At 35.3% G+C, this 20261-nt stretch overlaps 1 protein-coding gene across 1 annotated transcript in view; it reads left to right on the top strand.

The window, feature by feature from the left end:
- Positions 1-20261, top strand: part of LOC108666480 (cGMP-dependent protein kinase, isozyme 1-like) — a 191318-nt gene that overhangs the window by 154651 nt on the left and 16406 nt on the right. The window contains exons 7-8 of the mRNA XM_018153366.2: positions 4877-5046; positions 13992-14094. Of these exons, the coding sequence (XP_018008855.1) occupies positions 4877-5046; positions 13992-14094 (273 nt within the window). The remainder of the gene's footprint in view (positions 1-4876; positions 5047-13991; positions 14095-20261) is intronic.

Here is a 20261-nt window from a genome sequence, read left to right as displayed (position 1 = left end):
TCCCACGACGAATATTTAGAAATCTTTGGCACCAATGATACTTTCAATTAAATGAAAATGGAAGTGATCGGAATTATGATCGTGATTTGTTGATTCCATTTCAATTTTACAACACTTCTCATTAACTTCACTTCTTGTTGTTTGTCTGCTACAAATCTTGTAATCGAAATTTAATACACTTCTACTTATCCTATCGATCTGAAATTTTGCACACTTGTGTAAAGTTGAAGACAATGCATGAATCAAATGTCAAAATAAATGATTTTGAAAATTAATAAATATTTTTTTTAATATTAAAAAAAATTAAAAAAATAATTTCGTCAGCTACAAATCTTTTACTGATATATGACACACTTTTACCTGTCTAATTGATCTGAAATTTTGCACACTTGTGCGAAGTCAGAGGCAATGCATGAATCAATTAACAGAATAAATAATTTTGGAAAAAACCATATGTAAAGCAAATTTTATATATTAAAAAAATGAAAAATTAATTTTTTTAATTCGAAAATTAAATGAGCAATTCGTTGTACATCTGTAAGATTGGAGACACTGGATTCTTTATTATTTAGACTGAACTTTGCAGACCTTCTGACCTTTACCCCTCGTGTAGTCGCGCCCAAACTTCTCGTGAAGTTTTGCTTGCTAATCAGAAATTTGTTCGGTCCAATAGTGGTACCCATTACCGGGCATTATTGATGAAGCAGCCGAGTTGAGTGCATTCATTCTTGGGGTGGTTACCTAGATTGGATTCTAGCGACTCTTGAAATTGAATCTAAAAATGAAGCAACTATTATGATCAACCTTATTATTTGTTCATTCTTTTATCGTGATCAAGATTTTTGTAAAAGGTATTAATATTGTAAGAGGATATTAGCAACATTGACTGTTGCTAATACTCTCTATATATACTAGATTTTTTTCGCTTTCCTGGCGGAAATCGGCGGCTTTCTTTAATTACCTACAAATTTGGTACGTGTTGTTGAGTCAATGTGTATCCATTTCACCAAGGCGCGCTAGGCAAGAACGTAGTAGATTTTAGAGATCTCCATGTGTTCAGTATGTCCACGTTTTTATTATTATTATTGAACCATACCTGTAAGAATAAATTTCTGCTCATGCGTTATTCAGTAATAGTTTTTACGGAACAGTCTGTGCTTAATATTTGTTTGTATTTTTCTTAATCAGTTCACTGCTTTAGGAAGCTTTTTAGATATTATCCACGATTTACTCATATTAGCCCGAGATTTTACACTTTTAATAGCTCTTTTTAGCTCGTTTTTAGGAAACACTGCTGAGATGTAATTATTTTTCGATGGTGGGGCGAGAGTTCCACTCAGAAAACCATTCTCTTTACCAATCGATGACATATTCCTTTACCCGTTCATTGAGTTACCTTGGCAAGCGTTCTCCCAAACCGCCCTTCGTTTTCTTCTTATACGAACCACTCTTCATTTTTCTTACGTATATACTGTATTACCTTTGCGTGTAATTATATAAGATTGTGTTCTTAAATTATCGCATATACGTTCAACTTATAGTTTTTCATTTAAAAGATAGGTTCTATATAATAGTTCGTTGTACTTCAGTGTTCTAAACGTCAACGTTTCAGGGAACAGCTTTTTATTTTTGTTTTTATTAAGCGAGATGACTTTCGTGATTCTCCTTTCGTGTTTCTTCTCTTCGTGCTTCTGCTGCTCTAGTAATTCGCATAGAGTGCTCTAAATTGCCTGCCTAGCCCTTACATTCCATGCAGGTTGTAATTCGTGTTCCTGGCTAAATATTTGACCCGTCTTCTTCTTTCTTGTAATGCTTAGGAATTCCTGCCTCGTTCTACTCTTTCTTTGCTCAGTAACATGAGCTGCCGTGAGGGCGCTCTGGCATTCCGTGGCCGAATAGTACAGAAATTTGACATTTTATAGAGCCCTGGGGCCATACTTTCAAAATTTGCTAAGTGACCGTAAGTACTTACGCTCTATTCTCTTATCTATGATTGGTGAATTTGCTTGAAAGGCCGTCAATGATTGGCTGATGAACTTACGATCTCTTAACTTTCTTTGAAAGTGTAGGCCCTGGGCTACTTCCCTAGCTAGAGCTCATTCTCTGATTGGTCGCGAGGCTGTATGCAGCCACTGTTCAAAATTTTTGTTCGCACTTCATTCCTTAGGTCGACGGCATTTTTCGTACAAAAATGTGTTACAAAAATTTGTTTTTAGTCTACTAGGGAACGTTTTAAATAATCATTTTTGAGACTACTTATCGATTCTAAAATGAAATTGGACATATTAGCAAAATGGCGCCATTATTTTTTGAGGCGTTCAAGATTTTCTCATAATTTTAGTCTGTTGTACTTTAAATCATATTATCGAACATGACGAACTTCTTAATACTTTTGTCACCTTGAATACTATTTTTGCTGGTCAGGACTGCGTAATATCGACCTCCATAACCGTAGCGCTTAAATTATTTTAGCTTGTGTCGTGTCTTTGCGTTTAGAATTTTTCCGGAACAGTAAGTGTCCCATGCAAATAACGTCTGTTATATTGTAAATTTAATATGATATCTTTATGTACTACATCATTTCAATTAAGATTTTTTACAGGCGTTTATGAACAGCATTATAGTACGGTCTCTTTAACATATTTTCGCATTCGATAATTTCTCATTTCACTTTAATTTGGAATTGGAAACTTGGATCACTATGGCATGTTTTTAAAATACTAAAATCTAAATAATATCGTATTTTATACTAAAGAAATAAATTAAAAACTGAGTAAATAAACTATCTTCTTTTAAACTTATGTTATTTAGTACAGTCACAGAGACCCAGGGGGGCGATATACGAGGCAAGGCACAGCTAAATACGACTCTGGGTATCTCGTGTGAAGTTATTACTGCCGCAATAATGTTGCACTCGAGGGCCGGGGAGCTTGCAATTACACGAAGAGGGTCGCTTGAGGTAGCGAGGGCTGACCACCAGAGGGTGCAATCAAAGGCACACGACTGTTTTTTGGAGGGCAAACAAGACGTGCTTCGTCCCTTGACTGTACTCGTCCCTTAGATGTACTTGTCTCTTGACTGTACTCGTGCCTTAGATGTACTTGTCTCTTGACTGTACTTGTCTTTTAACTTTACTCTCTTGGCTGCACTCGTCCCTTGGCTATACGCGACCTTTGCCTACCTTTCTGCCAAGAGGATCGTTATGCTGGCTTCCTGTTAGTTGATCTCTAGAGACTTGAAACTTTCTATTACAGCTAAACCCTAGTTCAGGGCATTAGAATCTTTCCCCAGATGCTTTGCTAGCTGGAAGCTTTTAAAATTTTCTCCTACTATGTACTCCTACTCTTACTGCCTTGCTGACAAGACTGAAATGGAATGAACATGAAGTTCCCAGAAGCTTAAGTTATTATTTTTCATTAGCTGTGCGCACAAAGTTAGATCTGATATTTTAAAATGTTTTTATTGCCATTGAAAATATTCCTAGACAAATTATTATTTGTTCCACAAAATATCTACACCCGTTGGATTATGGAGCCACAATTCCATCGTTATTATCGTTGACCGTTGAGTTGAGAAATCATCTGCATTTTCATGATTTTAACTCTATTAGAGAGCCATATTTTGAGTGGTTTTGCTATGTTGAAATTCAACTATTTCAGAACTCTTGATGTCCGTGCACGAGCATTTATTAAATTTTACAGTTTCAGAAACTTCAGGTTCTGAGGAGTGAAACTCGTTAATCTCATTTGCTTCAAGCTAGAATCTTGTTGTCAGGTTTGAATATTTATGTCTAATTAACTTAATGAACTAGCTTCTTGATGCAAGTTTAATTTATTAATTATTTTCCAGTTTTTATCCTTCAACTAGTAACTTTGTATACAACTGAATGCATCACTGTATTTTATTGGTTGTAACTAATCATTTGTACATATCGGCACAGAATTAACAGGAATCAGTCCGTACACTTAACGCAATAAACAAACATAGCTTAAACGCTTATTTATACTTAAATAAATAAACATAGTCATTTAGTGGGAATGCCTGTAATTAATTAACGCAATTTATACGATGCTCTGATCGCTGATGGCGCTCCTTTTTTATTCATAAATACCGTTTAATAGGACACATTGGACCTCTTCGCCAATTAATGGCCGCTTGCCGTTTAAATGCAACGAAAAACTCCTGCCGTTGAAATTGAGTTTGTGTCGAACTAATTGCCGTATAAATATCCAATCATTCCATTTTTTTCGACTTCATTTTAACTCGCCTCTGCTGGCTGGCCGTTCAGCCTCGATTGTCAGCCTCATCGGTGTAGTGAAAATTACCGAAATGAGAGGCTAAATTTACCGGCAAATTTGTATTTTTAAAACGATACAGATGCTTCAAATCCGCGACTTCGGCCGCTCGCTGCATGGGTCGCTCGCGAATACTAACTACAGTCGTAAATTGTAAATTGTTTTGCTAGTACTGCTATAATTTTTCGTATGCTGCACAGTACCGTGTTTCTCCTACCTTGTATTTTCACCGGTGTTGACTGACAATGACTGACGCGAAGTGTTTACCGTTATGAAATGTCGAGAGGTAAACGCAAAACTTTTGTACGGTACCCAGGATTTCAATGATTTCTATATGCTATGGAAAGCACTATTAACCTATCAACCTGTGCTAAGTAACAAGTTTGGGGCAAAATTATCTCATTAGTTGGCGTTTCTTTTTCTTACAAAAGCTCATAAAATGAAATAGAATCGTTTTTTTTTCACAGCAGGCAAATAATTTTCTTTACTGCTTAACAAAATAAATAGTTTTATAATTATAAAATTAAAGACTTAATTCTATTAGCATTTGTAAAATTTGTTTTGTTATTTTTCTACCACAGCCGTGACGGAAGCGAAGGTATGGGTCCTGGACAGACGCGTCTACCAACTCGTCATGAAGCGGTCTGGGCTCAAGAAACACGAAGATAACATCGCCTTCCTGCAGTCCGTTCCGCTCTTCCAGAACCTTACCAAAGATCACCTCAGCAGAATTGCGGACGCTTTGCAAGTGGTGAGTTTTGTATAATTCATTGAGCTAAATTTGTTTGATCGTATCGTAATGGAGGATTTTTTGTGTGCTGTGAAAAAAATGTGGATGAAACTAGTATTTTTCGTTCATATATAGAATCGAAGATGTCGCACTCGTGTTATTTCAGTGTAATTTATATGCATTTCAGTTTTATCTTGATGTGCGGCTATCAGAAGGTCTCACTGGTTTCAATAGGAAAATAGCTCTTAAAAGAACCTTTGGGGTTTAAGTTTAGTTTTTATTCGCAAAATGTTCATGCCTCACAAAAAATTACCTACAATAATTACAACTTTTGAAGCTGATAAATAGTAATTTCAGCCCTCTCTTAACATACGAGTACTTAATTATGAATTTCAGGTCAGGTTATACGTGTTCGAAATACCAGCTATGTTGGTGGCAACTCAATGGAACGGGTGAAATATGGAAAGGGTGAAATATCAAGTAAAATGTGTTTCTCCAGTCTATCGCTATTTATCCAACATTTTATACTCGTCGCATGTAAGTATACTGTCTATTTTCAGTCGCATTTCTGTGTGTTCTGTGTCCATCATTCAGGCCGCTTCCGGGTTAGAACAGCAACATCCTGTGTATTTTTCCTGTGAATATCCTGCACTGAGGTGAAGATCGCGCTTAGTTCTAGTGTACCTAAGCTTATAAACGCGGTCATTTGCATCTTCGCCAAAGTCCGCAACTGCGACATTCTCTGAATTCCGCATTGCGGCTACAGGGCGGGAACTGCTCTCAACTGCTGCCCTGAGTGCTGTTGTGCGCAGTTCTCTGGCTGTTGCTCTCTCTAATGCGACACCAGATATATTTCAGTTTTTTCTCTCTAACGCAACACTAAATATTCTTCTCTTTTTTTCTCTATAGAGCAACACCCAAATATCCTGCAGCTTTTTATTTCCAACACCTCAAATATTCTTCAGCTTTTTCTCTCTAAGGCTACAAGCAGATATTCTTTTTCTATTTAACCTCTCACCTATAAATTCTTCAATTTTTGCTCCAAACGCAACACCTAAATATTCTCCCCCTTTTGCTCCCACACGACACGCTACATATTCTCCTTGCTCCCACACGACATACTAAATATTCTCCTTGCTCCCACACGACACACTAAATATTCTCCTTGCTCCCACACCTCACACTAAATATTCTCCTTGCTCCCACACGACACACTAAATATTCTCTTGCTCCCTCACGACACACTGAATATTCTCCTTGCTCCCACACGACACACTAAATATTCTCTTGCTCCCTCATGACACACTAAATATTCTCCTTGCTCCCACACGACACACTACATATTCTCCTTGCTCCTACACGACACACTAAATATTCTCTTGCTCCCACACGACACACTAAATATTCTCCTTGCTACCACACGACACACTAAATATTCTCCTTGCTCCCACACGACACGCTAAATATTCTCCTTGCTCCCACCCGACTCACTAAATATTCTCCTTGCTCCCACACGACACACTAAATATTCTCCTTGCTACCACACGACACACTAAATATTCTCCTTGCTCCCACACGACACGCTAAATATTCTCTTGTTCCAAATTTCACAGCTTGCAGAATTTCCCGTCACTCGACACCGCTGCTCTGTGCACGGAACTGCCAGAAACACGACACGGTTCAGGGTTGTGGTTTGCTGCGGAAATCGCCATGTTGAGCATTTATGTTGTGAATTCCGAATGAAAGAAACAAATATTCTAGGAGAAATGAATCCTTCATTTATTGAGGAAGATACTTCGCTGTCACTTTCTTCGTTTGAGGATTCATGTTGGAACAAAAGTTATTACCTAATTTCATGTAATGTATATATTTATAGTTCTGTGTAAATTTGTGATGATATTATTGTTTTCTGATTGATTTTTACGGCAACGAACTAAACTTATATGAAGCATGCATAAGACTTTTCCTGAAAAAATAATGGCTTCGTGGTATGTCCCTACTTGCGTATATCTATGATCTGATTGGAAAATGGTTTGCTACATGATGTTGTAATCAACGATGTAAATCTTGAGGCTTCTGCAGTGAAATCTCCGATAATTTTGGTATCTGGAAAGATACGAGAACACAAATGGTTTGGAGAACACAAATAAAGAGTGACAATAATTACCCTCTCATCGGTTAAAACATTGGTTTGCCTTACATATTATGATCGTTTCCCCATTCATAAAAATTTATATATAGTTCAGAACGAGTTTATGTCTCCTTAACAAATATTTTGCTGCTAGCATCGGGGTTGAAAGAAGCGAAATCTTGCTCCCTTTATTAGAGAGACCTTGAACTCTGCATCAAATCCCTTATTGCGTTCACTCTTCATTCGTGAACGTCAACTTCAATTAATTGAACGCGTCAAGTTTCGTTATTCGTTTGCGTTTATTGGCCGGCGTCTGCACAGTTATTGCTTTTTGCTTCTCTGCTTTCTGTCGTTAGGGCTTTTCTTGATTGCATCGTTAAGGTTCACTAGCGGATGTTGGTGCAGATTTGTTGGTGCAATCACCGCGCTGTTGCTTCATGATTTGGTCGGATATTTGCCATTACTGGTCGTCTAGACGGGACACTTTCCTTTCATTATCCTTTCGCAGCTACGCAAAAAAATGTAATAACTGGCATAATTTTCCAATCTTATCCCCATCAATTATTCCGAGAGTCGATTTTTCTGGTAAAGATCGTATGCCTTTTTCCATGTAGAAGTCTTTCAGGTTGAATGACACCAGAATGCACTAAAAATTTATACGTTTACATTTATTGCATTTGTCATAAGAATGAAAAATCTTGATAGAAATCAATGTCATCGTAGACTTATTATGCATTATTTTTCTGTTTAATTTCTTTTACTGGATTGTATCTAAAGTTTAGTGTTTTGATACGTTTTTCTATAGCAGCGCGCTTCGAAAATTTACACATTATTCATTAAGTTGAAAGTTTCATTAAGTTTCACAAAAATATTTATTCGTTAAATGAAGTTTCTGGTGCAACAATTGTGAACTTTTTTACTCAAATCAACTTGCGAAATCGAGGCAGAATTTTTCTCAATAAAAAAATTATGTCATTTCATATAAATTGCTGTAAGCTAGCAAGTTCATTCCTCTGCAGAAGCAAGAATATGCTAAAATCTCTCTGATGAAAACAAGGGACTTCGTAGGTTTTGTGTATGCAAAATGTGCATTTGACGGCACTTCAAAAAAGTACGGAAGCACAATTAAGGAAAAGAGCGACCATGCTCGAGCCACGAAATCAAAATTTATTAGGAAAAGAGAGTTAACCTCAATAATTTATAGCATTTAATATGCTATGCACCGTTAGTGGAAAAAAAATTCAATCACACTTAGAATTAAAACTAAAAAGCTATATTAAACGATCTACACACTTAGCAATAATGTAAAAAAGCTCCATTACACTATCCATTCGTGAAGCAAAGCTCCACTGGGCCCATGCTTTCAAAAAAAGTTAAGAGATCGTAAGTTCATCAGCCAATCATTGACGGCCTTTCAAGCAAAATCCACCAATCATAGACAAGAAAATAGAGCGTAAGTACTTACGTTCACTTAGCGAGTTTTGAAAGTATGGCCCCAGGTTAGCCAGTGCAGCAGCGATGGAGTTGCAGATACAGGCTCTGCATCTGTCGCTGCACCTAACGAAGCCTCCAGGGATGCAACATCTCATTTCGCGCGTCGTGAAGCGCACGTTTGCAGCGATGCTCTATATTTTGATGGCATCATTTCTGCCACTTCATTTCTTTCTCATTTTGTATGTAGCAGCAGCTGCTCCTCATGTCTGAAGCCCGCATATTTTAGGTGGTGTTACCTACTGCGTGAGCTTTTTGCTGGTTAGAGACGTTTTATCCAAGATCTTCTTAACTAAATTGGTAAATATTTTATTATTTAAATATTTGAAATGAAATAATGCAGGAAATTTTGAGCTTTATTGCTCAGATACAATAAAGTTCAATCCTTATTATACCGGTGTCACAAATAATTTTACCGTGTTTAGTCGTAATCGAATTTCATTGCGACAGTTTTCGAACGTATAAAACAAACGCTTTAATACTATAATTAGTATTACGGATCAAATAAACTAATAAATCCTCGAAAATCAAGCTGATTTACAGGCTTTTGTGATTTGGAGCGGCAACTATGAACTTGTCTTACAGTAAAAGTAAAGATTAAGTATTTACTCTATTTTTATTCTATCACATATCAGTTACGTTAGGTGTTACACTAAATACCACTTTTACAGCAATGTATGTTTCCGCGTGTAAAATTATGTATAGCTTCCGTATTTGGGATGCCGGATCTTTGCTCAACGAAAGTTCTTGCTTATTGCTCTTCTCAAAAACTCAGATAATTCGGGGAAAATCATGAGAATAATATCTTTACTTTACATTATGATAGTTATTGCTTATCGCTGTTCCTGAAAAGTTGAGATAATTTAGGCAAATGTTCGTAGCTAGTTTCTCTTTGTTTTTATTTGCGTAGTCAATGTTTTTCTAAGTTAATCCACATTCATGCCCCTCCCTGTATAATACACTTGGTTTCAAGTCTAAATAAGGAAGGATATATTTACCATAGTAATTAGGAAGAATTATATATTATATATTTTAAAATACTTCCTAACTGATCTCTATTTTTAAGCAGGGTTTTTCATGGGGCTATTCTAAACATTCTCCAAAAATTATTTTAATTCTCCGTAAAAATTCCTACTATAACATAATTTGAAATAATCGCAGCCCATTTTAGGCTTAATCTTAAAATTCTCCACTTTCTTGCCTCATTAGACCTCGCGGCTTCAAAAGTTGTCTGTTAATTAATCTTAGTTTAATTAGTTTGCATCTTCTTAGTCGAGAGGCCTTGAAACGTTATCAACACTTCTCATAATGAATACGTTGGACCGCGGTAGCCATGAATACCTTGACATTTCTTTAGCATAAAATTCTTGGTTCTTTGCGGGGATATTTTTTGTGAACATTTTATTTAGCTGCTCGGCGTCGCTTCCAGCAGCTCTGAAAAGATTTTTTGATCGACGGCTCAGGATGCGCGGTATAAAACGCAACCGTCCTGCAAAAAGCTTTACCACGTCTTTGAAAATAACTGCAGCGGTCAGTTGATAATATTTCAACATATTTTATGATAATATGTGACGAGAAAATAGCATGATGTGTAGTCGATTTAGAGTTACAATTATCAATATACTGTTTTTACATGTGATGAGAGGCGTACAGATTTTTTTATTGTGTGAATGCCATGCAAAATCGCTTCTATTTCCTGATAGTCCATCTATATTTTTTCAAACTCAATTATGAAATATCGCGACAAGCTTGTGAATTTTATTCGCGGATGTCTCTGTGCATTGATTGCTATCATTCAATTAGAAATGTTTTCAGGAACGGAGAATTCGGAAAGCAAATGGGGTTTCAGGCCCAAAATCTTCATTGGGTATTAAATAAAAAATTCTTTTGATCCTAGAACTCTAGTTCTCTAGATTGCTGTTACTAAGATTGATAAATTCTGCTATGGGTTGAATTTAAGAGCATGGATAATTCACCTTCATTTTAGTTTAGCATCATTTCCGTTAAGCATAATTTTAGTTTAGCATAATTTTAGTTTAGCATCATTTTAGTTTAGCATCATTTTAGTTTAGCATCATTTTAGTTTAGCATCATTTTAGTTTAACATCATTTTAGTTTAGCATCATTTTAGTATAGCATAATTTTAGTTTAACATCATTTTAGTTTTGCATCATTTTAGTTTGGAAAATATTAATCATAAACGCTCGCTTTCAATCGAGTGCAAAAGTGTCAGATTTCTTCAGCAGCCCCTTTGTATTTTGGCACCTGTATTAGAGGCCGGCAAAATAAAAATAAAAAAACCGTACCAGTACATGGCCTCCACCGAAGTAACCTTCATGATATCACTTCAAGGAATTCAGTGCCCACAATAAATAACTTGACATTCTCTTATTGTTTAAAGTGGGACTAATATGAGCAGCGTTTTGGTAGAATGGGCGCAACTTTAGCATAAAATTCAGCGCTTTGATAGGGTCTGGTGGTCTAACTGCCGACAGTAGCCACAGAAGAACACCAAATAACAAGTAAATTACTTTCTTTTCTAATAATTTGTATTCGAGAAATAGTAATCAGCCGATAAGAAAAATAACATCGCTGCTGACGGATTCGAGTATACTGCACAAAATTCACCACACACTATAAGTATATATACCTTACCTTTTGCTTAGTCGTTCTCTCACAAAATGTTCACCAAAATTCGAATAATGTGCACAAAGATTAGCCAGCAGTTCAAACACAAAGTTTAAATTATTAAGGTTAGAATGTTAAGAAATGTGTTTAAATGGTTAAAATATACATAAAATGTACAAATGGGCATTTATGTGCACATTTTGACGTCCACACCGAAAATTGCAAAGGAGGCGTCAAATCTGGTGGCGAATTATCCGATCTTCGTTTTCAAGAATAAACGCAAAAATATAGCCATTTGTAAACGCATGATTTCAGTGCATCGAGGTACGAAGAAAATGACTTCGTAAAACTCAAAATCGAAATTATCACAGAGCTTATGTTGAACCGGAAGTGGTCTTAGACCTCTTAAAATCATCATCCTTCTCTGTCTCTCCGAAAGCCTCTTAAACTTTGGAGAATAATGCAAACACAGCGTGGATTAATACGAATTATGTTACCTCAGATAAAATACTAAATGAAGAACTGATGTCGAAAATTTACTCGCCTCATCATTTGATGCTCTACAAAATTTACTGCTTCATTATTATTATTATTTAAAATCAGACCACATTGAAGATCAGACCAAAAAAATCGTGCAGGCTGAAGATGCTTCGTTCCTTACCCGTAATTTCCTATCTCATGGATCGACTGTGACTAAGTCGCTCTGCCAAGTGTGTTTGTCTGAGTTGACTTCATTGTGTCCTTGGTCAAGACAAGCAGTACGGGATAGGACTGCACATTTAACAAGTCATGGATGCGATTACAATACGTTGCAGGAAATGAACACATGCCCAAATACTCTCTAAACCTCGACTTGATACAGCATACGGATCTTTAAACCATAGCCTCGACTGCCGAATGTTTTTTTTACTAGGAGCGTAGCGCTCAAATTTTTTATTTAATGTCGCTCGTGCAATTCTTGCTTATTTACACAAACTGGGCGTTTGGAAATGGGTTGAGAAGGCTTTTTAACTTTATTATTTGGGACTTGCTATACTTTTTAAAAGGTCATTTTCCATACACCAACCTTCACGAAAATCTACGTGGTTTAAAGCCAGAATTTGATTTAGTTTTTCTAGTTCATATAGCAGCTGTTTTAGCTTAGTGTTCAACTTTCTCGGTATTCATGTTGTGAATACGCGAACATATTTATTAAATTATTTTCTTAGTTCGGGCAGTGCCCAATTAAGAATGGGCTCCGCTTCTTTTAGTTTGTTATAGATTAGATTGTTGAGCTTGCGCAATTAGTATGTTATTCAAATAAATTTTACTACAAATCTATAGGAACCTGTAATCAAGAAATTCAGCAGTTTCAATTCGCTCCAATTTTCATCGTTGCTCATTGTGCACAGGTCGAGTTTTATCAAGTAATCGTGTCTCGAGTGTTCACAATTGACAATGCCTTCATTCAAAGCCATCATGAAATAAACCGTAAAAGTTATTACAGGGCAACTATACTTCCGCGGATGATTAGTTGCTATACATTGTTTGGTTCACGAAAAAAATATTAGATGCTGTATCAAAAATGGTTTTCTCAATATTATCCTGCTGACAATTCTCAAAGTTTCGCATTTTTTAGCAGACTCTTAACTTTATAATTAACAAACATACAAGTAATAGTTATGTGGGTAATAAATTCTCTCTAATAACTAATAATAATAAATTCTCTCTCTAATAATAAATAAATAAATATATATATAATAATAAATTCTCTCTCTAATAATAACATTTTTTCATCAAAAATTTCATCTCCATCCATGTAATAAAGGAACTGGCTTTTTTTTCGAATCACAATGTGCGTTTTTTGCTCATTTGTGGCCAATGAGAGAAACTAAAAAAATAAATTTCAGATTCATTCAAAATTTATTATGAAAATTAGTATTTCTAACTTATTTTGATTAGCAAATAACGTGAGTCTAGTAGTTCCGACATGCCGCTCTCTCATGTTTAGCAATTGATTTGATTTACAATTGATTTATTTATATGGTAATTTTTATTTGCTAATTTGGCATTTCGTCCACGAATGCAGCCATCTTAGCAAAAGCGCATTCTCATTCATCAATTTTTGAGATTTAAAATTCCGTAAATAAAATGTTTGTTAGGAATTTTCAAATTTGAAACGAGCTTGTTTGATTTATATTGCCGTCAATTGAGCATGACAGTCAACTACACATTTTTAAACGAAACTTCATTCTACTCAATTTATAGAGTGCCTTTCCCCGAGCTCTAAAAAGTGTGCATTATTAACTTTGTAATCGAATTTTGCGTCAAAAAAATTTTTATCCACTCTATTTCCTTATTATTTGAAGAAATGAAAAGTTGATAATGGATTTCAGATTCAGAAGCAGTCCATAATACATGATGCGGTTATCTGGAACCATTGTTATTTTGCTGTTGGTATCAACAATAATATGCAGCAATTTATTGAGGACGATTTATCTTGCCCTCTTTATGCTAATCATTTAATTAGAAATGCCATCTTTATAAGCATAATTGGAAAGGAAGTATATGCCATCTTCTTAACAATTGCGTGGTCTCATTTTTATACTCATTAGGACTATTCAACGACGTCTCTGATATGACGTCCATTCAAAGTTAATAACATTATAGCCATTGATTTTTGCATCTTTTTTGTTAAATCACGATAAATTGACTGATGAAAAATGATTAATTTCAGGACTTCTACGGGCCGGGCCATTACATCATCCGCGAAGGCTACAAAGGAGACTCTTTCTTCATCCTCAGGTCCGGAAAAGTGAAGGTCACCAAAAAAGTTCCGGGTAAGTGACAATTTGCTTTGATATTCCCACCTAAAATTACTAGCACAATATTTTCTCGTCTGAAATGAATTTACTGTATATTTTGCAGCTCTGAATCAATATTTTTTCGTCTGAAATGAATTTTCTGTAAATTTCGCTGCTTTAAATTCGAACTACGTGTTGCGTTCTTATCTACTGATAATCTTTTTTAGATTGAGTTAATAATCAGCAAGGTTTACCAAAATTCAGATGTTATTATTTTGACAGTAATTTCTTGATGAAAACCCACATTAACCCGCATTTTACTTCAGACTCGCAATAAAGAATAAATTAGTAAGTGAGATGCATTAGGCGACAAATATTTCTTCAGAAAACAAATAATGTTCCGCCATAAAATTCGTCAATATCATTTTAATATTGTTTTTATACTTCCAGACTCTTAAGTGCGTTTTTATGAATCCCTTCTCAAATCATTGTTTATGTGTTTCAGTTACGTGCAGTCTGGACTGAATTATTTTCAATAGATCAAAACTATGCGATATTTTAATTGAGGTTGTGATATAATACTGGCAAAAATCATACATAATACTGTATTCGAGGCTGCTTTTTACAAGCGTTTTTCCCATCAATGTTTTGTGAACAATTCATTATGCCTTGAAGTTGAGTGATGCTCAATAAATATAAATAAACTGTTGTTTTCTAGTGATTTTGAATTCTAAGGGCACCAGAGTTGTACTAAATATATCTGCTGAATATTCTATTATAGATAATTTTCAACTTCAGGCTAGTTCTAGTGCTGAAATATGCAACTGAAAGTGTACGGGAAAACTCGTATTACGGGAAAATATCTGTTTTCACGAAGTTCTATTTCATAACAACTTCAAGCAGCGTCTGGATAATAAACTATTCCACACTATTTAGTCGCTGATAAATTTTTACTTATATTTTTGTGCTATTTATTTTAATTCTCCTGGTCAAAATATTGGATGAAGTCTTCATTTCATTTCGGTGAATTCATTTTAATTATTCTCAGACTACGCTGTTTTTAATTGTTATTCCTGGTGCAAAAACATCAGATGGTAATTTTATACATCAATGGAATCGTAATCGACAATTTCGACTGTTGTGAGGTCAAATAGCTTAATTAGTGAAGAAAAGTTCTGCTAAATTGAACAGTTCTGAGAATTGTTTTTCCCGTTCACGATTAATTTAATTCTCGGAAGATTACTCTTCGCTAATTCCTGGTTTCTAATTGATTTTTTATCGTTGAAAAATTCTATCTAAAACATAGAGATATAATTCATGAATATGTTATAATTGTGTTTTTTAAAAGTGGACATTGGATACAGCCTCAGAGTTTCGAATTTTCGTGCATTGTAGGAATGTTTATTGAAAGTTTATTTCATTTCTCTTACACTCCTGAAAGAGTCATATTTTTTATAGTCTCATGCGTGATAAAAAATTTTATCCATCCTGACATTTCACATATAATGCGACATTCAACGTGAATGTAGCTTGCTTTCTTATCAGAGACTCTTTCAGAAATTTCTATTTGTGGACTTCGCAAAAAATTCTGAGATGTGTTCAAATTGCGCGGTGCAGAGACTTTGCTTCATCGGTAAATGTCGGTGTTTTTAATTTCCCTTACTTTTTAAAGTTTGTTTTCGGCATCATGCAGTGGCATCAAGAGGCAATTATTGTTCTCATTAAGCGTTTTTTTTAATTTTAATTAGCAAACGCAACATAGTCATCAGGCGCGCTTGGTTCGTGCCTAATTAGACTTCGAATTAAAGGCAAAAAATTAATGCAATGAATAAAAGTTACGCAGTCCTCATCCAGATGTGGCTCTGGTTCTGTATAGTTAATTCTACATTACATTTTGTTTACGCTGTCAACTGTTCTAGGTTTGTAGCTCATGATTATTTCGATTGGGAGTAAGAGTGCACATTGCACTTTCTTTGTGCCTCTGTTAAAGAAGGGCTGCAAATGTGCCTGATAAAATGGATTAACGAAAATTGTACTGTTTTATCCGCCAGAATGAGTTAAGTAAAGCGAGCGAAGCCATAGCACACGCGTCGTGATCTCAATATTGCAGCAGAATTTTCCATCATTCATTGCACTTGTTATAACTTAGAAAGCTCATTTTAGATGGGCTTCAAATGTTATTTTTTACAAGCTGCTCCGCTCTCAGTTAATTTTTATTGACGTTACTATATGTGTGACAATCCATTCTTGGATTCACCTACTATTTCAATTGACACCCGTTCAATACAATATCCTTCGCGAAAGATTTTTTACATGGACCTGGATTCAGTGAGCTTGACGGGCGTATCAATCAATACGTCCTATTAATCGCACAGCCTTGAGATTTTAATTTTCTCACGCCACTTGCACGGCCTCTTTTTCATTAGCTGCTGAGAAGCCAACAAGGGGCCTGCCTAGGGGTGAGTTCCGTGCCTGATCAGTGATTGGTGTGTCCGTTATCAATGTGACCTTGAAAAATTAATGTCTAGCATTAAAAGTCGTAGTATCTATCATTAGCTTTTTCCTCTTGAACTGTGAATTCTTTTTCGAAAATAGATGTATGTTGTCTTTCTGCTTTTGCAACTGAAGAAAGTTGCAAACTGTAGTTTACTTGTTTAGTTTACTTGGATAAATTCCCGCTGTTTCATCAAATGAAAAGGCAATAATTCCAAGTAGTCGACCATTCTATCCTTTTGCCTATCTAAAGCATTTATTATATGTCCTAATTTTCAGTACCTTAATACTGTTTCGGTAGTTTTACGCAAGTGTATAATGTTATGAAAATAGTTGACATCGTCTATCTATCAGGCATTTTTGTCAGTCTATTGTGTTGTACTTTGGTTCTTTTATGTCTCGCTCTCGCGAATTGACTTAGGCAATCTCAACAGGCAATGGAAAGATTGGCTTGGCTGTCGAGAAGAAATGCATTGCTTCGACTGTAAGATCCTGACGATAAGAATACTGAATAGATTGTATGGGTTCAGAATAAATGTGGATTGAGTCGATCTCATGGCTTTAGGGGGTGAAAGTATTGAGTTAATCTCTTGGAAGCTCAAGAATAGATCATCAAGGCCATCTGTTAACTCTAGTAGATGAGAGTATTTACGCGATCGCATGGGTCCACACCAGGCATCTGACGTTAAATTAACGTTTCAATAAAATTCACTAGTAATCATCGTGATTTCAGTGTCATTAGCCTGGAGTGTTTAGAAAAGAGTGTCGCGTTCATCTCATTTCCCCAGAAGAAATGCGTATATAAGAGAAGAAGAGAATATCGAGTCGATGTAATGATTCCGCAAATGGAGATTATTTAGTCGATCTCCTGATTCATGAAGATGAGTGTTGAGTTAATATCCTGATTCAAGATGAAGAGAGTATTGAATCGATCTTATTACCGCTATACAAGAACTATTGAGTTGATCTCCTAGGTCAGAGTTCGAGGACCCCCACGCGATCCGGTCTAAAACCGCGCCTGCTCGCCGAGAACGCGCCGTCAACCTTCGAGGTATATATGTATATTCTTCTCCATAATAAGGTCATTAACGGTAATGACTTATATTAAGATCGTTAAGGTGACATGGGTTATTAATATAATATATTTATTGGAAATTTGTTAAAAAATTGCTGGTCTGGAACGATTCAGGAACAATGGAACGGAACAAATATATTTTTTGTCCTGAGTTAAAGTTATATTTCACTTGTATCTTCCGTAGAAGGAGTACTGATTTTAATTTAAGGCTGCTTTGCGGGAAGTCTCAAATCGATCATGTTTAGAAACTCTGTAAAAATTTTTAGTTGATATCATTGCTTTAAATTTCTGCGGATTTAATTACGCATTTGAATGAATTTTAGATCTAATTAACACTGCTGGATTAGTATCGAAAAGTTTCTCATTTACATTTTAATTCTTTTTAAAGAAAAACAGACCCAATTCCTCTGTTGGGATAAAAAATTTCTGTAAGGCGTTTGTAAAACGAATTCATTTGACAGCCTCGATCATCTCTCATTGCTCATGTTTCATTCAATTAATTTTCTATTTGCATATGATAGATATAACAAAAGTCGACTCCATTATTCCTGATGAGAGATTGCGCTATATCCTATTACCGCAAGAAAGCATGTTTTTGCATTTTAAGATTTAATTGAAATAAAATAGAAATCTAAGTCAGTATTGCATTGGTTACTCTTGTTTGTCTTACATGAAGACCCCAATATTGTTTCGCGTTGTCATAACAACAAATTATTAGCTACGCCAAACTTTTCAAATCCTTTATCAACAAATTATTAGGTACGCCAAGCTAAATCTATGAATGAGGCTACGTTTACCTGTTGAAATTGCTAAATTATGTTGAAATCTGTTTATAAGATGACATTTCATGTACAATTGAAGTTTAACCATGAATGTGCTGCTTTAACCGTTCGTAAATTGTTCGAGTGTTCGAAAGCATAATCAATCAGCATAATATAAATAATATAATAATTATCTTCGTACTTAAAGCATTTGTTACTAACATCAGCTAAGCAACAAATCACTACAAATGGCGCGCAGTAATATGCACTAAAAAATGCTGCATTATTTTATATTGTAACATAATGCCAATACATTAGTTCCAAATTAAAGTTTCAATCGAGGTAAGGTAATATATACTTTAAAAATATGTAGTTTCTTCCGATGCTTATGACAAAAGTGATATCGCTTGTAAAATTTCCTAATGTGATTATTGAAATAAATAACGACTGAGATTATTTATTATTTTTGTCTCTTAGAAATCTATGACAACCCATGTTTGCAATGGGCAGTAATTTATCATATACATAGAAATTGATAAATTTAAATTTTTATTCCTAATAATTCACTTTTGAATAGGCAACCTGAATAGGATTTGGATTTCGTTTATAATACTTAACCTGTGTTTTCATCCCGAAATTTATATCCTGAAGCTGATTTGACTATTATTCAATAATACTCAAAGTTCCCTTATTATTTTTCTGTTACCAGAAAAACTACTATTTTTTATTGGTAAAATCTATTTTTTTTTCAAGGTACCCAACCATTTTTCACTTACCTACTGACTTTTGATTTGTCTGTATTCTCTGTTGTGGTCATGCCACACAATATCTTCCACTCACTCGGTCGTGGAGCATGAAGTCTTGCTGGTCCAGTCTGAGCCACGTCCACTTAACTTCCGTGTCTCAAAGTTCTTAATTAATAACCGAGCGGGACCAAAATTTCCTACGGTTGCTTTAGCTCGTCGAATCCTTTCAATGACCAGTACTGGTCATGTATTAATAACTTCCACTATTTTACGTAAAGAATGCAGACTGATTCTTTACCCCTAGACTTTTTTTCTTTACCCCTACTTTCTGGTCATTTTTGATCTAAGGAAATTAAAAAAAATGAGTTGATGATTTCTTATTTTATGGCTTGTGGTAGTGCAAATTTTATTTTTGCAAATTCAGAAACCGACGCGTTCATTGTAGTAATATCGCGCTTATTATAATACTGACATTCTAGTGAGGATGCTAAATTATCAAAACTTAATTTTTAATATTTTGTTACAAATATTAAAACATGCGGGTTTCACAATTTTTTCTTGCTGACGATTTTCAATATTCAAAGTAAGGTGAGAAATTGATTTTCTCCGAAATCGAGGAGAGAAATTTATCTATGTCATTTCTAGTTATTTAATCCTTTTACAAAACAAGCATATAAACTTACTTTCGAAAAAGAACAGCCTACAGAAAAGCCCAGTATGAAAATTTTTACCTTAATGATAACTTCAATTTTATTGATCTCGTGTCGCACTTCTCGACACGTTCATCAAAACTGGACCTGTCGCCCAAGTTTGTGGGAACGCGGCATTCAGACTCGGCGGCTCTCAAATGTTGGTATCCAATTAGCCGTGGCAAATGACTTACTCGATGAGCCGAGACCCTCTGAGCGTCAGGATGTCGCCATCTCTGTCATCACGTTCTCATAACGGAGAAGAGAAGTCTTTGTCGTGCAGATTGCGATATGTGAGCTGCGGGATGCTACAACTGCGTTTCCCAGAGAGAAAATAACGGTAAAGAATCGTTATTCAAACGTTGTTTCTATTAAATCAACTCGTAATCAACGATGTTTCAACGTCATTTGCCTGGAGGACTGCGTTGCTGTAGACATG

The sequence above is a fragment of the Hyalella azteca genome, unplaced genomic scaffold, assembly GCF_000764305.2.
Source record: "Hyalella azteca isolate HAZT.00-mixed unplaced genomic scaffold, Hazt_2.0.2 contig10770, whole genome shotgun sequence".
Lineage (NCBI taxonomy): Eukaryota > Metazoa > Arthropoda > Malacostraca > Amphipoda > Hyalellidae > Hyalella > Hyalella azteca.
Note: the sequence above shows the minus strand (reverse complement) of the source record. Positions and strands in the feature narration are given on the sequence as shown.